The sequence below is a fragment of the Delphinapterus leucas genome, chromosome 14 (genome assembly GCF_059928025.1).
Source record: "Delphinapterus leucas isolate spDelLeu-1000000601 "Yukka" chromosome 14, BTC_Dleu_Yukka2, whole genome shotgun sequence".
Classification (NCBI taxonomy): Eukaryota; Metazoa; Chordata; class Mammalia; order Artiodactyla; family Monodontidae; genus Delphinapterus; species Delphinapterus leucas.
The window spans coordinates 18,938,766-18,957,765 of record NC_143142.1 but is presented as its reverse complement, the minus strand read 5'-3'; the positions used below and the strand labels follow the sequence as shown (position 1 = coordinate 18,957,765).

Genomic DNA, 19,000 nt, shown 5'->3' with positions numbered 1-19,000 from the left:
CACAAAGAATTTACCCCTTAAGGGTGTGCCTCCTCTTTGACATGGTGTCTTGAAATATTTGTTGAATGAATTAATTAATGAATGCACATTTAAAACATTCCTCTGGGGCTCTTTTTCTGAGATGGTCAGAGATGTATTCTGGTGATGCTGAGAGGGGAGAAAGGCTCACGGTCAGATAGTGGGCTGTTCCATTCTCCTGCCAAAGTCAGCCCTGAATAAAAGCCAGCCCCCAGGACCTCCAAGGGGGGGTGGGGCACCTCCAGACTAAGAATCTGGGGTGAGGGTTATACCCCCAACATCAAGAATCAGTACAGCTGCCTCACTGGACTGCAGGGCAAGCTGATTGCTCACAGCTAGATCGCAAGCCAGGAGGACAGATCCTATATTGCCCTGGGTCCACCATTTCTAGTGTCTGCCACATAGTAGGTGCTCAATACACACACTGGTTGACCGAATGAGCTTCTCACACGTCCAGACACTGTACTGAATGAAACCCTGCACTTCTCTAGGATAATTGCACCCTTGTCAAGCATGCAAATCCTTTAAAAAGGATTCCCCATAAAACCACCAGGACCGTGGCTAGTGGATGCACAACTCCCTCTGGAACTGTCCCAAGGATGAGACACCGGTGTCTGGGGGTGAATGCATGTTTGTCCAGGAGCTTCGATGGATTAGCAAAGGGAAAGCTGGGCCAAGGGAGAAGTCTTGTCCAAATGCCCTGGTTACTGATTAGCCAAACCCTAGAGCTTCTCTCTGCAAGGGGCATCAGAGGGGCAATTAAACCCCTTTGGAAGGAAGACTAAGTTAAATATCTGCCTAATCCTGCAGGTTAAAAAGACGCAAGTTGGGCTTCTGGAGCCTTCCTTCAGACACCTGAGGGGAAGCGGCAGGGCATGAGACAAGGGAGAGACCACAGAACGAGGGCCCACTAATATTTACAGAGCCTGTACCTGTTTCAGACCTTTTATACCTATTAATCCTGCCAGGCACCCAGACGAGGGAGGACTGTGACCCCCACCCCCACTCCATTTTGCCCCAAAGGGAGACCTGGGCTCAGAAAGGTTAAGTGTTTTGTCCAAGGTCACAAAGAAGCTGCAAAGAAAAAGCACTTTCTTTGTGCAACAGGTATAGCCCTTTCCTTTCCAAAAGGTAATGGCAGCTCCTGTCTGGAGAAAGTTCAGTCCCGCGGGTAGGAAGCCCTGGCCACCTAGGCGGCGCGCGGAGGTCACACGGCAGCCCCACTACCGACCGGCTACCGACCAGCGGAGAAGCAGGGTTTCAGGGCGCGGCGCCGCGGCTCCGTGCCGAGTGTGTGCTAGGAGGGTGTGGAAAGGTCGGGCCCGGCTCGGGGGTCAACGGGCCGCTTCCCTTCCCCTGGGTCCCGCCTGTAGCCCTAGGCAGCGCCGCCAGCGGGGTGGGGGCCACCCGAGCCTACCGGGAGCAGGGGGATTGAGCCTTAATCCCATCAGGGCGCCTCTGCCCTGAGAAGGCGCGCGGTGGGGTGCGCAGGCCCTGCAGGGAGGGCGCGTCCGGAGCCCCGGAGCCCGTGGGGCCCCGCGCTCTACTCTCTCCACCGCCTCAGGTGCCCGGAGGATCCCTTCGCCCCGGGCTCCGCCTCGATCAGCACCCCCGCTTCCCAGTGTCCACCTCCTGGGCCTCCAACCTGCACGGACGTCCGGATCCTAGCAGTTCCAGGCTGGGTACGGATCTCCAGCGATACCCCAGCTCCCGGCCACCAGATCTCCTCTCGGAATCACTCCCAAGGCTCGGACCAGTGGGGGTCAGAGGAGAGGGATAAACCAGCTCCCAGTTTCCAATCACCGTCCACAGTCACCCCCAGGCTGGGGATCGTATGGGACCCCAGGCCACCAGCGCCCGATCCACTCCTGGGATCGACTCCCAAGTCTTCAACCGGGTGGCGTGGGATCCATTGGCTGCCCAGTGAGGGATCTTCCCGCGGGATCCACTCCCAAGTCTCGAGAGACAGACCTCCCGGCTCCCAAATCGAGATGCCTCCTCCCCGCAGACCCAAAGCCCCGGGAGATCCACCGGGTCCCCACCTCTTCCCCGGCCAACTTTGCCAACTTTTCTCCCGGGGCCTCAGCCGAGCAGAAACTTGGCGGCCATCGCCGGCCGCCGCCTCCCCGGCCCCCTCGCAGACCGGGGACAGGGGGCGGATGGCTTGCCCCCATCTACCGCCGCCGCCGCTCAACCTACCCTAGAGCCGCCGCCGCCGGCCCGCCGTGCCTCCACCTGCCCGCAGTCTGTGGCACCTGCCCGCGCCGCCCGCGGCCCAGCGCAGCCTAGCCTGCTGGGGGCGGGGCCTCGGGCGTGGAAGCGCCCCCGTCGCCGTGGGAACCGTGGCCGGCGGCGCCTGCGCGGAGGGCCCCGGGGCGGAGCGCTGCAGGCGGACCCGTGCTCTCGGCCGGCGCCGGGGCCGGGGGACGGTGAGACAGGTCAGGGGTCACGAGTTTGCCCCGACACTCCTCCCGGAAGCGGTCCCGGCCCTCGAGCCCCGACCCCGCCGCGCCGGACTCAGAACGTTGTTCATGATCCCCGCCCGCATTCCCGGGGTCAGCCCGCGGCTCTGGCTGGGATCCCCCGCAATGGACACCGACCGGCCGCCGGGTCTGCGCCCCCAAGAGCCTAATGCAGCCCGGGAACTCAGGAGGCGCACGGTTAGAGCCTCGCCCATTGAATCTCTTGGGCTGCGGGTGACGGCTTGGGTGGGTGGGGGTGGAGGGGCGGTCTGCGCGAGGCGCTCGTGCCGCCTCGCGGCAATCAGGGGAATTGCACCCGGGACCGCACGACCAGGGGCTTGGCAGGAGGTTGTTCACTCCCGCTGGGGCGCCTACTGTATGCCACGCCTGCTGCCATTGTGTTGAGGTGGGGGTTGAGGTGTGAGGCATATAGAGAGTTTTTGGACAAGTTGAGAGAATCGAAGGAAGTTGCTCCTGAATGGGAAAATGCCTGTTTTGCTATCCTTTACTCATTTCATTCCACAGGTCTTTATTAAGCACCTGCAGTATGCTGGATGTCAGGGACCCAGTGGTGAAGCATCTGGCAATATACAGGCTCTCGTGGAGCTTACAGACATTGTAAACAATATTTGCACGAATAAATTGAATTGTATTTGTGACTCGTGCTTTCTTCCTTAGGAAGGAAATGTACGGAGAGTTAACTGAAGGATCTAAAATCATACATGAATTTATTGTACGTCAGTTAGACCTCAATAAAGTCAAAGAGAGGAAAAAGAACATCACGCTGTGTGGCTTCAGGAGAATTGGCAGGGCTCTCTCTTACCTGTCTTTCTCTCAATTTGTGTGTGTGTGTAAGAAGGCACCCCTGTTACAGGAGATACACACATCATATCTCTTGTTTCTTTTAATCTGCACTTTTGGAGTAAGTATCAGCATTTTATCGAGCAGCAGCCTGAGACTTGCCCACAGTGATGGAACCCAGAAGTGGTGAGGCAGTGGCCCCATGACGCCCATGGCTGCATTGGTTCTTCGTTGCTGCGCGCGGGCTTCTCATTGTGGTGGCTTCTCTTGTTGCAGAGCACGGGCTCTAGGTGCGCAGGCTTCAGTAGTTGTGGCACGCGGGCTCGGTAGTTGTGGCTTGCGGGCTCTAGAGCGCAGGCTCAGTAGTTGTGGTACACAGGCTTAGTTGCTCTGCGGTATGTGGGCTCTTCCCGGACCAGGGATCGAACCTGTGTCCCTTGCATTGGCAGGCGGACTCTTAACCACTGTGCCACCAGGGAAGTCCCAACGTCTTACATCTTAGAATAATCTCCTGTATCTGGATGTCTTGAGAACAGCCATCAGTAGGACCCAACTGAGTGGCTTTTAAATACGACTACCACTCCCAGGGCGGAGTCTTTGTGGTGGGGGACAGAGAATGGTTGGATTGAAAGTTAAAATGCCTCAAAATCAACCTTTAAGCAGGACTTTTGCATTACATGTATATTATATGAGCAAAGGCAAATCGTCTGCTGTCCTCTCTAGAACTTCTGGAGGCAGGGGCTTTTCTCTCTTTAGTTCACTCCTTATTCTTAGTGCCTAGAGCAGAGCTTGGTACATAGTAAGTGCTCAATAAATACTGCGCTTAATAAATATTGGGTTAAATGCATGAATGGCCAACAGCTGATAGGGTACCCTCTGCTATCTCTCCTCCATAACCTTATCAGAACTTCCTGTCTCTCCCAGGCACATCTCAATGAACCATAACATGTGGGCTGAGGATTCTGTTGAACTGGACGTCTCTCAGCTCCCCATCCAGCTTAGTCCTCCATCTTGGCCTCTCCTCTCTATCCCAGAACTTAAGTGGGGGAAGGGAGAAGACAGTCCTTTTTCTGCCACCTGTCACAGAAACCCCAAACCCAGGTGTGTTCCCAGCCCTAGCCAGCCCACCCCCAACTCTACACCCCAAGAAATGCCCAGTGTCAGTTCTACCCACATCAAGCTTTGAGGGGAAATCCCAGATGTGCCAAACTACAACTCCCAGAGCCCTCCTGGCCCCAGAAGGGGCGGGACTTCCTGGCTCAGCCCCCACCTTAGCTGATTCTCTCTGTGTTCCTGTGTCTTCCCTCCCAGGTGAGAGGCTGCCAGCCAGCACACACCCAGAGATTACACCCTGACCAAAGAGGTGTCAGGTTGTACATTGTTTTCAGAGCCAACACCCCACCCACCACTCCCAGCCCTGGCTTTTCTCCTCCTGAGGAGAGAGGACAGTGCCACCCAGGGACTTTCCCAGAACCCCTTCTCTGCCATTGTTTGCCCCCTCTTCCAGAATGTTTGTCCTGAACTGGCAGCTCTGTCCAGTAGAGCTTTCTGCAATGACAGAGATGTTCTATATCTGCACTGTCCAACATCAGCCGCAGATGACTACTGAGCGCTTGAAATTCGGCCATTGTGTCCGAGGAGCTGAATTTTTTATTTTGTTTCATTTTAATTAACCGAAATAACCACACGTGGCTACAGCTACTGTATTGAACAGGACAGCTCTAGAACTCACACACTCCTTGGCAAAGACCATATTCACACATTTTCATTGATGTATATTTATTCATTTTGTTTCTCCCGTAATTTACCTGCTCCTTGAAGGGGAGAGCCAGTACGTTCTTTGAAATGTTTTCTCTCAACACCAGGCCTTTGCCCATGCTGTGGCCTCTGTCTGGAACACTTTGCCCTCCATCATCTGTAAAAACTATGTGTCCTTCAGATCTTAGTTTTAAAGTCAACTCCTCCAAGAAGCCATCCCTGATTACCATCCCTGACCCCCATGCCGAAGCTTCTGAGTCTTCTAGCCCCAACTAGACACTGATGACACTGTAGTATAATTGCCCAATTACTTCTCTGTCTCACTTTCTAGACTGTGAGCTCCTTGGGAGCAGAGACTAGCATAATACCTGAATCAGAGCTGACCCCCAATAAATATTCATGGAGTTCAACGTTGAATAAATGTTTTCACATGATACGATCCAATGCCTCATTCACAGTAGTGATAATAATGAAATCTGTAATTTATTGAGCTGTCTCATTAAACGCCACAACAATCCTATAAGAGATGCTATATTATCTCCTTTTCACAGGTAAGTGATCTGAAGCTCAGAGAGGTTAAGTAAATCATTCAAGGTCACACAGCTAGGATCACAGCCTGGGTTCCCTAGAAAACAGAGCCTGAGGCAAGATTTATAAGCTAATGCCTTATCAGGGATGCAATCCCAGCTTAACAAGAGTGAAGGAAAAGGGACTGTGAGACTGAGAAGGAGGGAGAGCAAATATAAGACGTGTCTTACTAAGTTGGCCACAGCTTTCCAAGAAAATACGGCCGGGAGTTCCACGGCTCAGGGCATCTCTGGAGAAGCCACGTGAAACATGCAGGGATAAAGGGCAAGAACTTCATCTGCAGGCTCGTCCCCTTTCCTGTCTGCCATTAGTGACCATTGGGCCCAACTGCTCCTCATGTCTGAGCTGTGTTACCTACACCTCCAGGCAGCCATGAGGGAAGCCAGTTCTACACCCAGAGCTTCACCTGAGTCTAGAAGAGGAGGCAGCAGAACCCTATTCCCAACCCCCAGCCAAGGATCCAGTCAGGTCGGACTAGACCACAGCTGGGGTCGTTGGGAGACCAAGCCACGACTCAGGCCTCATCACCGCAGGCTGAGCTGGCCAAGTGGCTGCAGCAACTGACCCAGGCCGCCTGCAGGGGCAGGTGAGCAGAGGCTTATGGCATCCAGTGCCGCTGGGTGGCCAGGAAGGACACAGCTAAGCACACCTGAGAAGGTGCATCCATCAAGCCTGAGAGATACCACACTGGGATTCAGATCCAGTTCAGACTAGCTCCAAAGCCCTTCCACAAATACTGATTGAAAGAAAAAAAAAAAAAAAAAAGAATAAATACGTGACTGAATGAGTGGGAAAAAAAACCCTGGCAATCATCTCTTCAAAACCCTGGTGTATTCCAGAGGCTCTCATTTTACGGTGGAAAGACTGAGGCCCAGTAAAGCAGAGATCCCCTGACCAAGGCCACACTGAGTGTGGGTGGCAGAGCTGGGACTTGAGCCTCCATCTCAGGCATCACTGAACCTTCCTGCTTCTGACAGCACCAACTGATGTGTCTCATTTGTCGTGTCAGCATTTATAGCATCAGAGTGACGCCTCTTGTTCTCACCTTCCCAGCATCCACGGCCCATCCTCTGCTAACAGCACCTTGGTTTTCCTCCTAGAAACCAACCCATCCCCCACCTTTAGTCCATGTAGTTCTAGTGCGGTGAGCCTCATGACATGCTTACTCTAATCCCCATTCTCCAACCCTCAATCCCTAATCCTTGAGCCCAGGTCCTAGATCTGGCCAATCAGAGCATCCCATTTCCCTGGCCACAATGATGGGACCCAAGCTTGTCCAGTGAGCGTTAATCACAGCAATTGCGGCAACTATGTGCAAAGAGGAGCTTTTTTTTCTCTGGGGCTGCTAAGCCTGGAGGCACCAGAAGCCAACACTGTTAGAATCTGCCTGAGAGCGAACCTAACTCAGCAGAAAATGGAGCTGAGAGATGGAGAGAGAAAGAGAGGTCCATTGCTTATTCACCTGGAGCCAGCTGTGCCTGAAGCTGTCCCACAGAATTTTCACTTATGTAAGCCAATGCGTTTCTCGTTTCTAGTTGAGCCAGTTGGAGCTGCACTTCTGTCACTTACCGCAAAGACAAGACAAGCGCCTATTCTGTGCCAAGTTTTATGCTGAATGTGGGGGACAAAGATTTTTCAGATCCAGTGCCTACTCTCCGCAAGTTTACAGCCTGCAGGGTAGATATCCAGATCCCAGAGAAATATACCTCAACTAGAATTACCAAGGCAGAAAAGTAGAGAGCACAGTGGCAAGAATTTCAACACCTGGTGTTTAATCGTAGATCGGTTAATCCCTATTCATGCCTTCTCCTACCCAGGAGACCCCATACCCTCACCCCATCCTGATTTGGGGCTGGCTTTTCCCTCTTTGCCCAACCCACCCAGCAGCCCAATGAAAGCCTGTCGATTTAAGGAACTGGGAAGGAAAATACACACACGTACACACACGCATGCGCACACGCACACACACACACACACACACCCCTCAGGCCAGCTTATCACACACTTGGGCTTTGTTCAGCAGCCTGAATGTTTCCTTCAAACAGAAGGACACCTGTTATGAGGTCGCAGACGTATGTTCAAAGCTGGAGCCTGAGAAGAAGTGGCCACGTTGGAGGGTCTTGACCTGAAGTGTGGTGAGTCTGGTGGGAAGAGGGATGTGAGGTCAGGATGGGGAGAGAGGAAAGTATTGTCCAGGAACCATAATGGGCTTTAAGGGTCCATGAGCCCCTGAAATTACAATACTGTGTGTGTGTGGGGGGGGGTTGTGTACAAGTAAGTCTGCATGAAGAATGCATCCATGCTTTTAAATCCTATTTTCAAAGGAATTCATCACCTCCAAAAGGTTAAGTCCCACTGGTCTAGGATATGGCCATCTTTCTGCAGGTGGGTGTTTTAGTCTACTCAGCCTGCTATAACATAGTGCCACATACTAAGTGGCTTATAACCAACAGAAATTTATTTCTCTTAGTTCTGGAGGCTAGGAATTCCAAGATCAGGTAGATTTGGTGTCTAGTGAGAGCACGCTTCCTGGTATATAGATGGCTGTCTTCTTGCTATGTCTCCACATGGCAGAAGGGGCAAGGGTGCTCCCTGGGGTCTCTTTGTAAGGGCACGAATGCCATTCATAAGTCCACCCTCATGACCTCATGAGGGCATTCCTAAATGCCCAGCTCTCAACACCATCACCACTGGGGTTAGAATTTCAACATGTGATTTTGGGGGGCACACAAACACTCAGTCCACTGCAATGGGGAAACAGAGGCTTGGAGCCATTACATTACATCATAATTTGACCAGCTTACACAGCCAACTTGTAATGGAGCTGGAAAAGCACCAGAAGTAGGGCTGACCTGGCTGTGCAGCTAGGAGAATGAGACAAGGGATGCGGGTCAAATCCTCCCCTAAACCCTACTTGCCCATCTTCAGATCTCAGCCTGGATGTCACCTGGCACCCAGGCTGGATCAGGTGCCCCTCCTCTGTGCCTGCCCCAACATTGCCCTGGGCTTTCTCTTGGTGTGACGCTGTGTCTGTTTGCATCTGTTGATCGGTGGGTTGGCGAAATACACATCTCAGACTTCATTTAGGCTACACCACACTCAGATATCTCCACCTCTCCTAACAAACCAGTCCCTCCTGCAGCTTCCCTATCTCAAGTAAGGGCAGCTCCTCCATTCCAGGTGCCAAGGTCAAAAGCCCTGGCGGCATCCTTGCCTCCTCTTGGTCCCTCACACTCCAAGTCCAATCCATAAGCAAAGCCGGTTGGCCGGACCTACCTTTTTCCTTCAACAAAGATCCAGAATCCGCCCCCACCCTCCCTCTCTCCTCTCTCTCGGGTCCACTGATGTCTCTCACCTGACCGACTGAAGTTGCCTCTGGTTGCTTCTTCCTCGCCCTTCCTTCTGCCTCTCCTCCATGCAGAAGCCAGAGTGATCTTTTTAAAACACTGGAACAGGTGACGTCACATCTCTGCTCGAGACCACCCACAGACTCCCCATCTCACTCAGAAAGTAAAAGCCAAAGATCTATCATTGCCTACAAGGCCCACCACTCTCCCCCTTTCCTCATTCCTTCCAGTTACCGGGTCCTCCTCCCTTCTGCCAACACGCCAAGTACACGCTTACCACAGGGCCTTTGCACCTGCTCCTCCCTCTGCCTGGAATTTCCTCCCCCATAAATCCACATGGCTTCCTCCCTCAGCTCTTACTCAAAGGTCACCTTCTGGGCTTCCCTGGTGGCGCAGTGGTTGAGAGTCCGCCTGCCGATGCAGGGGACACGGGTTCGTGCCCCGGTCCGGGAAGATCCCACATGCCACGGAGCGGCTGGGCCCGTGAGCCATGGCCGCTGAGCTTGCGCGTCCGGGGCCTGTGCTCCGCAACGGGAGAGGCCACAACAGTGAGAGGCCCGCGTACAGAAAAAAAAAAAAAAAAGGGTCAAAGGTCACCTTCTCATGGGGCTTTCCTGACCATCCGTCAGTCACTCACCATCTCCCTTCCCAGCTTCATTTTCCTCTGTGGCACTTATTTACATCAGGCATCTTATATATTATTTCCTTATTGTCTCTCTCTCCCACTAGAGTGTAAGCTCCATGAGGACAGTGGTTTTGTCTGTTTTCCTCACTACTAAACCCCCAGCACCTAGAACAGTTCTCAGAACATAGTAGATACTCAATAAATATTTGTTGACTGGATGGATGGATGATGGACCATATTCTTCCACCCTGTTTGTCTGCCTTGCCCACGAAACCCTAAGCTCCTTGAGGGCAGGCACTATGTTCTGTTCACCACTGTATCTGTGAAGGTCACACAGGGTTGGGCACATAAAAGTTGAATGAATGAATGATCAATTCCTTCCAGTTCACAGACGAGGACACGGACAGCAGGATGATGGGGACATACCAAGGCTCTAGCAGCCACCTCTAAATACCCGAATCCCAGTTCCCCTCCTGCCATGGCTGGCTATGGCTACCCTGGCCATCCATGCTCACTGGCTGGAGCAGGTGGGAGGGTTGACCAAATTCTAACCCTGGGTAGCTCCTAAAAAACGCTGGGGTATTTGACTTTTAAACTAATTCCTTAATATCACTTTGGGCTTAGGTCCCAGAGTCAGGAGCCTGATTCCCTGAGTTTGAGTCCCTGGTCCACCACTCATTTCCTGAGGCTTCATTTAGTCATCTGTAAAATGGGAACTCAGATAACAGTACTACCCACCCTATCATAGAGGGACCACAGTCTTGAATTGAATGAGGCACTGAAAGAGTTTAGAATGGGGCTTGATGAGTGCTCAGGAATTGTCAACTGCCATTAACAGTTAAGCACTGAGCTGGAGGAGAAAATATTCAATCCCTTTCATGTTTCCCTCAGGTGGATTCCAGGTAATTGAAGCCTGGCCGGATGTGGTTTCGGGTTATAATACCTCATTTAAGTTTCTGGGCACCTGGACGGTTGGTGTGATTTTCCCAGGTGACACTGAGCACATTATCTGGAGAACAAAACTTCTTTCAAGGTCAGAAACGCCCGGAGAGGCACTGGGGCAGCCAGAGAGAGGCAAAATCACGGGCCTCAGTCAGCTCTGGGCTCCCCAGCTTCCTGGCTGGAATTACACCCCTCGGGATCCTGCCAGCCCCAAAGTTGAGGCTGATTTTGGTGTAGGACAAAAATCCATCCTCCCTTCCTCAAGGGGCCGTGTCTCATTTGCTGGCTAGCTGCCGTGAGGTTTTTCTAATCCTGGGAATAAAATGCCTGTGCCATCTTACCCTGACCTACCTTCCCAGGCTTAGCTCAGCCCCTCTCCCTGCAGCACACCTGCATCTGACCCCCTAGAACCTTCACAACACCCCCACCCCCATTTCCAGAGAGACGAGGTGACCTCCCCAAGGTCATATGGGGGAAACGTGGTTTGTTGCTTCTTTCTACCACATCATCCTGCTCAGTGATTGAACCCAACACCACATGCCCCCTGGGATTTAGAATCTGCTTTTGCAGATGGAGAAGCTGAGGCCCAGAGCAATGGGGCAACTTGCTGCAGGTCACACAGCTGGGAAGTGGTAGAGGGACTGGCTGGCCTCCAAGCCCAGGATCCCCGCCACGTTTAAAGTGCTGGCTGGGCTTAGAGTCCCAAAGTGAAACCCAAGGTTGAAGTCCTGGAAAGTCTGTGTAGGTGCCCTTGGCTGGCTCAGCTGCTTTTGACCCCGGGTGCCCTTAGGCTGCCTCAGCCCTTCTGGGCCTCACTTCTGACCATCAATGACAATGCTGGCTATTAGCAAACCACCATCCTGCCTCAGCATCTTCATCCAGCCTCTATTATTATTTTGGTAAGACTGGACTTGAAATCAACTCTCCTTCTCCTTAAAATAGATTTTAGTTTAAAATGGATAACCAGTATCATGCCAAAAAATAGAACAAAAACACCACAACAAATACAAGGAAAATCCAACTACATCCCCAAAATCTCACTAGACCCCACTGCTTGCTCAGGGCTCCCTGTCTTTTAAAAAGAGGAGATTGACAGATGCTTGGGAGATGACTAAGACCCTTTAGCTCCAACAGACATTTTCTCCTTGTTGTAAAGAGAAGGATTGAAGGAGAATTGAAAACTAAATAACTCTTGGCATTGAAGGCTGGGTTCAGGTGCCACCTGACTATCCCTCAAGGGTCATATGTGGCACCACATGAAACAGCAATATATAAAACAATGCCATTTACATACATGAAAAATACACATATACTGAACAATATTGATTTTGCAAAAATACCTCCATACAAAAAGATACACATTAAATAATGGTTAGGGATTGAGAGGAGATAGCTGATGGGCAGGGTAGAAGCAGACCTTTTGGAAAGTGCAAGCCTTGATGGGCAGAGCGAATGAATGAAGGAATAAATGAATGAATTAATGAAACACGAGAGGGGGCTCACATGGACCAGTGATGATCGTTTCCCGAGGACTGGTTGTGCTCCAAGGTCTGTTTAAGCACTAACATTCATCCTAAAATTTGGAGTTTCGACTTCCAGAACTTGTTAGGGAAAAGACCCACCCTCACCCCAGTTATTAACACCTCCAAGTGCATCCCAGGCCGAAGGGAGGCTAATGACCTGTGATCTGAAGACAGGACCAGATCCCTGGCTGGCCGGGGAGCGGGGGACACCTTTGCCAGCCCCTGTTTCTCTCCTTCCACTAATCTTGTCCCTTGACCTCTAGGTCACTGACATTCCCTGATGGTGGGCAGCGTGTGGGCAACTCTGGGGCTTTCCCTAACCTGCATCTCAGCCCTCAGCCTCATCTCTCCTGCCTGGTTCCAGACCACCACTTTCTCCTTTGGTGTCCTCACCTACTGCTCCTGGCCTCAGGGTAACAGCTGGAACCAGAGCTGTGGGACCTTCAGGTCCCCGGATGATATTCCTGACTTTGCCTGGAAGGTGAGGCGTGGTCTCATCCATTCACTGGGACCTGGCGGTGGGGCACTCTTAAACCCATCAGAGAAAAAAAAAAGCCAATTTCTGCCCACCTTCCTTCTAACCTCTGACTCGGTAGGTGCGGGGTGGGGTCTGGCTATCCGCATCTTAGCAAACACCCAGGATGATCCTGAAAGCAGCTGCCAGCATGCAGTGCCTTTGTACAAATTAGGAAAAGGGTGCCCCTTCTTCAGGACACTATACTGCCATCTGCTGGAAAAGTACTGTAGTCAATATGCATTTCTGTGATGAATCCCAAACGCATCTCCTGGAGTTGTGCAGTGCACAACCTGTACACACCTATCTGGTCATCCTCTATCTAAGCGCTGCTAGGTTTGAAAACCACAGCTAAGGTGTTGAAAGTCACTGCAAATTGCCAAATTCAACGATGGGCACAATGGGTTGGGACTCCCAGTTCAGCACCTCTAAGGAAGATTACACAGCCTTCAAAACCGATTACAAAGGTGCCTCTCTTGGTGACTCTGCTGTATAGCAGGTACTCAATAAAGGGAGGGTATAGTGGTTGTAGATCTAGATCTTAATTCTGACTCTACCTCTTAAGTAGCTGTGTGCTCTGAGAGAAATGACTCCAATTCCTTATACCTCTGTTTGTTTATATGTAAAACAGGGATAATAATAGCACAGATCTTGTGGGATTTTTGAGGACTCAGTAGCTGATCAGTTAAGCAGAGAGAGCAGAGACTGCCCCCACCCCAGACAACACCCTCCCTCCTTTCTCTTCCTGGCAGGTCTCAGCTGTGATGCTCCTTGGAGGTTGACTCCTATTGGCCTTCAGTGCAATTCTCTTCCTGTCCTGGGCCTTAGCCCCCAAAGGGCTGTGCCCAAGGAGGGGCAGCGGCCCAATGCCAGGGGTGCAGGCAGCAGCAGGTAAATCTTCTATCACATATGTGGTCCAGACATGTTTGTGGAATGAATGAATGAATGGATGGATGAATGAGCCTGTAAGCAGAGTCTTGCCTCCTAGTTGAATCTCAGAGATAAACCCTAGGATTGTAGACTATTCCAGGTCCTTTAACAAGCCAGAAGTTGGAGGTAGGGAATGGTATCCTTAACATCACCCTCTCTTGCCCTTATCCAAACCCAGTCTTAATAGTCTGTCCTCCTTTGTTTCTCTCCCATCCATCCACTTTGCATCATTTTTACCAGGACCATCATATACAGTTGCGCAGGTTGTGCACTGCACAAGGGCATCCAGCTGAGGGCTGAGAGCTGCTGAAATCTAACCATGCTCCAATTCCTAAGCTGTGAAAACTGCAGGGCTGTGTCTGCCCGGCTGCATCTGCTTTTCTCTAATTTACACATCGGCTTGGGATGATCTAGCTCAGGTCTTGACTGAACCTTCATCCAATTAATTCTCCACCATCTCTCACCTGGTTTAGAGGTGACCACCTCACACGTCTCCCTGCTGCCACCCTTGCCCCCTAGAGTCTGTTTGCCACACTCTGGCCAAGTGGGTCCTGTTAAAGCTGAAATCATGCCACTCGGACTGGCTTATCCGCGCCAATGACTTCCTGTTACTGATGAGGCTCCACTGATGAAGCCCTCATTCGCTCACTGACCTCATCTCTTACCTGCTCCGCCAGGCTCAGCATGCTCCGGCCAAACTGGCTTGCTTTCTGTTGCTCATGAAAACCAAGCTTGTTCCCTCTGCCTGGAATTCTCTCTTCTCAGATCTTCACATCTTGCTCCTCCCACTTCATTAAGGGCTTTGCTCAAATATCACTGCCTCAGTGGGGTCTTCCATGACCTCAAGGTAAGGGAGCTTCCCTCTCCTTGGAGTCTCCTTCCTCTTACCTTGCTTTCCATTTTTCATAGCACTTACCTGCCTGCTTGATAATATCTTATCTGCCTGCTTGATTATTGTGCATCTCTCTCCACTAGAACATCAGCTCCATGAGGGCAAGGACATGTCTGCCTTGATATCACCAGCATCTAACACGGTACTCTGCACATAATAGTTGCTCATTAAATATTTGTTGAATCAATGGATGGAGATACAGTCCTTGTCCTCCAGTGTCTACCGGGGGTGGGGTGTATTAGGCAGTTATAACTCAGTGGATATTTGGCACAAGAGGATGAGCACAGGATGCAAAGAAAAACTCCAAGAGGTACCAGACCCAGTGTGTGGAAGGTGTTAAGGAAGGCTTCCTTGAGGAGGCATCACTGAGATGAATCTGGAAGGATGAGTGGGAGTTAACCAAATGTAGAAGGCTGTTTCAGGTAATGGGAACATCACGGACAAAGGCATACAGAAAAGAGCAAGGCATGTGCAGGGAACTTCAAGTGGACGAGAGTGGCTGAAGGGTGGCTGCAGGTCACGTGACTCTCCTGCACGGGAAGTGCCTTCTAGGTGTGGAGGTGTCCGGTTCATTTTCTTAGTATCATTAGTACCTTTGACAGAGTGCCTAACAGTTTTGATGAATGAGTGCATGGATGGATGGATGGGTTGGTGAATGGATGGAGTAGGGTGGGTAAGTAGGTGGATGAGCTGATGGATGCATCAATAAACATATTACTGGAAGAATGGATGAATAGATAGATGGATGGAAGGATGGGGAAAATGGGTAGACTGGAATATGGATAGACGGATGGATGGATGAATTGGTGGAAGGTAGGTGGCTAAGTGGGTGGATGGCTGGCTGGCTGGATGGATGAGTGAATAGATAGGTAGGTGTAGGAATGGAGAGAATGAGTGGATGGGTGAGTAGATGGACAGATGGGTGGAAGGCTAAGCTGAGTGATAGGTGGATAAAAGGATAGATGAACCAATAAATAAGTGAGTGGATGGATGGATGGGTGGGGGGATAGGAGGGTGGATGAGTGAGTCCTGGGATGGAAAGGCAGCCCAGAGCTCCTTGACCGACACACTGGTTTTCCTTGCTGCTGTTTCTAGCCATCGCCACCATTGTGGGCCTGCTGGTTTTCCCGATCAGCTTGGCCTCCCCATTTGCCAAGGAAGCCTGCTTAGCCTCCTCTGTGTACCACGGTGGTCAGTGCCAGCTGGGCTGGGGCTATGTGACTGCCATCTTCCACACAGTCCTGGCTAGCCTCCTGCCCATGTTCAGGTGGCTCCACGTGACCGAGGTCCAGCAGAGGACCATCCTCTTCTCCAGTGACACTGAGAGCATCATCCTTGTGCCAGAAATGAGCAAATAAAAATATCTCAGGAGGAGCAAAAAGAGCCCATGCAACAGTTGTATGAAATCACCATGCACCCAGGTTCAAATCCCACCTCTGCTGCTTCCTTGCTGTGTGAGCTCAGACAAGACACTTCACTTCTCTGGGCCTCGGTGTATACTTCTGTAAGATGGGAGTGTGTGTGAAATAATGCCTACCTCATAGGGTTGTTATGAGAATTAACTTAAGATGCTGTGTATAAATAAAGCCCTTAGCATGATGTTAGGCACTAGTATTCAATAAACTTTAGCTATAATTATTATAATCCCTATCTCACAGGACTGTGGTGAGGATAAATCTATTCATGCAAAGTGCCTGGGGCAATTCTGAATCCGTGGTCACCACTCAAATACTACATCTTTTAATAAGTATGTGCATATTCTCTATGAGAGAATAAAATAAAAATATCCTTCCCTTTTTATAACTCCTCCTCTTGGAGAATTTGAAAATTTTTCATTTTCCCATCAAACATCTAGTGAGTGCCCCTTATAGATGAGAGCTGGTCCAGTGCTGGGGTGGGGATTGAGGGGGTGTCAGGCAGTAAGGACCTATCTCACCCCTCCATGGACAATCCCACTGATGTGGAAACTTCACTGTTATTTGGGGAACATGAGGCCCCTCACAATCCAGTCCGAACCTCTCTCTCCAGCTTCTTTCTTGTCATTCACCCAACCCTGCGCCTCTCCCTCCAGCCACACTGAATTCTGAGCTCACAGTAGGTCTCTTCACAGCTCCACCCCTTTGTACACATTGCTCTCTCTGCCAGGGATGGAGTCAGTCTGTTGCCTTTGCTTATCAAGACCCATTGCCCTTCTTTGGGAAGAGCGCCCTAATCTTCCCTTGGGGAATGACCCTCAGCAACTCTCTGACCACCCCAGGCTTTAGGATGGACAAATGAGTCCTTCTGGCCAGTCAAACCCAGTCAGAATGATTGGTTCAGTGATGGGCATGGGACCCGTATAAGCCAACATGGACAAGAGTGGAACCACCAGATAGACAAAGATGGAGCTCTAAAGACTTCACTTGAGTAGCTGGATGCAGCCATGCCTGCTCCGCTACCTGCAAGAGACACAGTCACAGGCAGCTCCAGGCTGGTACCCCTCTAGTTAGACTGCCCAGAAGAAAGAGTGAACCGCTCTCTTCCCAGGGATGGAATCTGATTGGCCAGAACTGAGTCATGTACCCACCTTGGGGGGAGGGGCTTGTCAGCAATCTCAATAGACTATAACTATAGTTATAACGTAGGAGATACATTTCCCCAGAAGATGGGAGAAGTTGCTGGTCCTAGAATGGGGCAAGGATGCCAGGCAAGCAAAAACATTTGATACCAAACTCTCTCTTTAAGGGAAGCTTTATTATCTGCATTTCACAAAAGTGAAAACTGAAGCTCAGAGAGACAAAGTCACTTGCCCAAAGTCACACAGCTGATCAGTGGCAGAGGTGGGATTTGAATCCAGGTCTGTCAGACTCTGTGATGGAGGCAAAATAACACCTGAATTTGTGATCTCTGCCCCGACCCAGCTCACCAAACTCTTTTGGTTTTAAATGTTCAACTAAGAACATCTGTAAATAACAATATTATATTATTAGAGCGATTCTATTATTTTGAAAACACACAAACCACAGAGAATGCAGCTTGCATTTGTCTTTCAGAAAAAAACAATAATTACTTTAAAAAGTAATAGAATAATGGAATAAAGTAATAGGAAACCTAGGAAGCCACCGCATGGTATCCAAATGGACTCGAAGACCAGTGGTAGGTTTCAAGTGCCATCAGCACTCTGATGTGAGTCAGGCTTCTGTGGGAAGATTCCAGGAGGCCCAGGCAGCATCCCAGTGCAAAAAGCAGCAAGTAGATGCCGCCAAGAAGAAGCCCAAACTCAGCTTCAGGTCACCCACCTGCGCTAGGGATGAGCTGCCTCCTCTATGTAATAACCTTACAGTAGCTCCCAAGTTCCTTAATTTTCTCCTTCAACAATTTCAGCAATGCCAAAGGGAGCAAATCTGCAGCCTATGAAGCAGAAGCATTTACACAGACACTGTCTTTATTTGACAAGAGACAGAGGGATGTCTTATTTTCTGTTCAGCATAATAAGAGGTATTCTTTGTTTGCAGGAGCCCTTTACCTGCCGAGGCTGGAAATCACTGTGCCCACGAGACTGAATAAAGCAAGCCAGGAAGATACTGGAGGATTCCTGCCCAGCACCCCGATGTAATGGAAAGTCCCTAGGGAACGGCATCGTTCTGTAGGTCATTTGAATTCTACTAGGTTGACTTAGCAACGGATTGGCAAGCTGGCACTTCAAAAAGGATCAAACTGTGCTCCTTCTAGAGTCTATACCTGTCCTGGGCTCAAGCTCTCAATGTGTCCAGCAGCTTAAAAGCCAGCAGTACAGAGACCCGAGAGCCCTTCCCTGACTCAGCAGAACCCGATGCAAACTGCAGAGTCAGAGTGGGTTTTGCTCCTGCCAAGAACTGATGGCCTCACCACACCTAACTCCAGTTGCTCTGTCATAGCCCCAGAGGGCTCAGAGCTCATCCCTTCCCCAGTTCTCCTTCAGGAGCTGTGTCAAAGATTCACCTGAGAACCTGAGCAAGACAGATGATGGGAACTCAGGGAAACTGAGGTCCCAACCAGGAAATCATCCCCAGTGATGCTAGGGGCAGAGGGTCCCAGTGGAAAGAGGGGGGCCAGGACTGAATCCAGACCCAAGGGAGGCATTATTACCCCCAGTTCACAGAAATGAAAACCAAGGCTCAGAGAGGCAAGGTCACTTGCCCAAAGCCACACAACCAGGAAGTGGCAGAGTTGGGATCCTAAGTCATCCCTCCCCAAGCATGTGGATAAAGATATAGGACCTGATTTTAGTTGGTGTGGTGAGAAAGTCACTCCCACTTCAATCCTCCTTGAAGTCCTCCAAGAAGAAAGGCTCGTCTGGTGCTAGCACGTCTTTAACCTCTCAAACCCTTAGCGCATCTCTTCTTAACGGCAAGAGAGCAAGCTTCAGAAAGCCTTTGGTGGGAAACAGTATTTTGGCAAAATAAGATTTATTTTTACAACCATCTTCTGTTTATGCAAATGATTCTGGCTTGCCATAAGTTTGAAGTTTTAAAAAATGAGCTGATTTAAAGAAAACTAGTAAAGGGACTTTCCCTGGCAGTCCAGTGGTTAAGATTCCGCACTTCCACTGCAGGGAGTGCAGGTTTGCTCCCTGATCGGG

General features: G+C 50.7%; 2 protein-coding genes across 6 annotated transcripts in view; one reads left to right on the top strand and one right to left on the bottom strand.

The window, feature by feature from the left end:
- KIAA1671 (KIAA1671 ortholog) overlaps positions 1-2,485 on the bottom strand; it is a 188,440-nt gene extending 185,955 nt beyond the window's left edge. For 2 of the 5 annotated variants that reach the window (XM_089894620.1, XM_089894621.1), the window contains exon 1: positions 2,218-2,485. The gene's annotated coding sequence lies outside the window, so the exon portion shown is untranslated. Of the gene's footprint in view, positions 1-1,663; positions 2,168-2,217 lie in introns of those variants that run through there. The other 3 variants (XR_016387522.1, XM_089894619.1, XM_089894617.1) reach the window with 3 other exon arrangements.
- Positions 2,486-12,285: 9,800 nt separating this feature from the next.
- On the top strand, positions 12,286-15,758 carry LHFPL7 (LHFPL tetraspan subfamily member 7). The gene is given in 3 exon segments (XM_022550957.3): positions 12,286-12,545; positions 13,331-13,469; positions 15,496-15,758. Coding segments are annotated over 3 exon segments (603 nt in total). The 5' UTR covers positions 12,286-12,344.
- Positions 15,759-19,000: the final 3,242 nt, after the last annotated feature.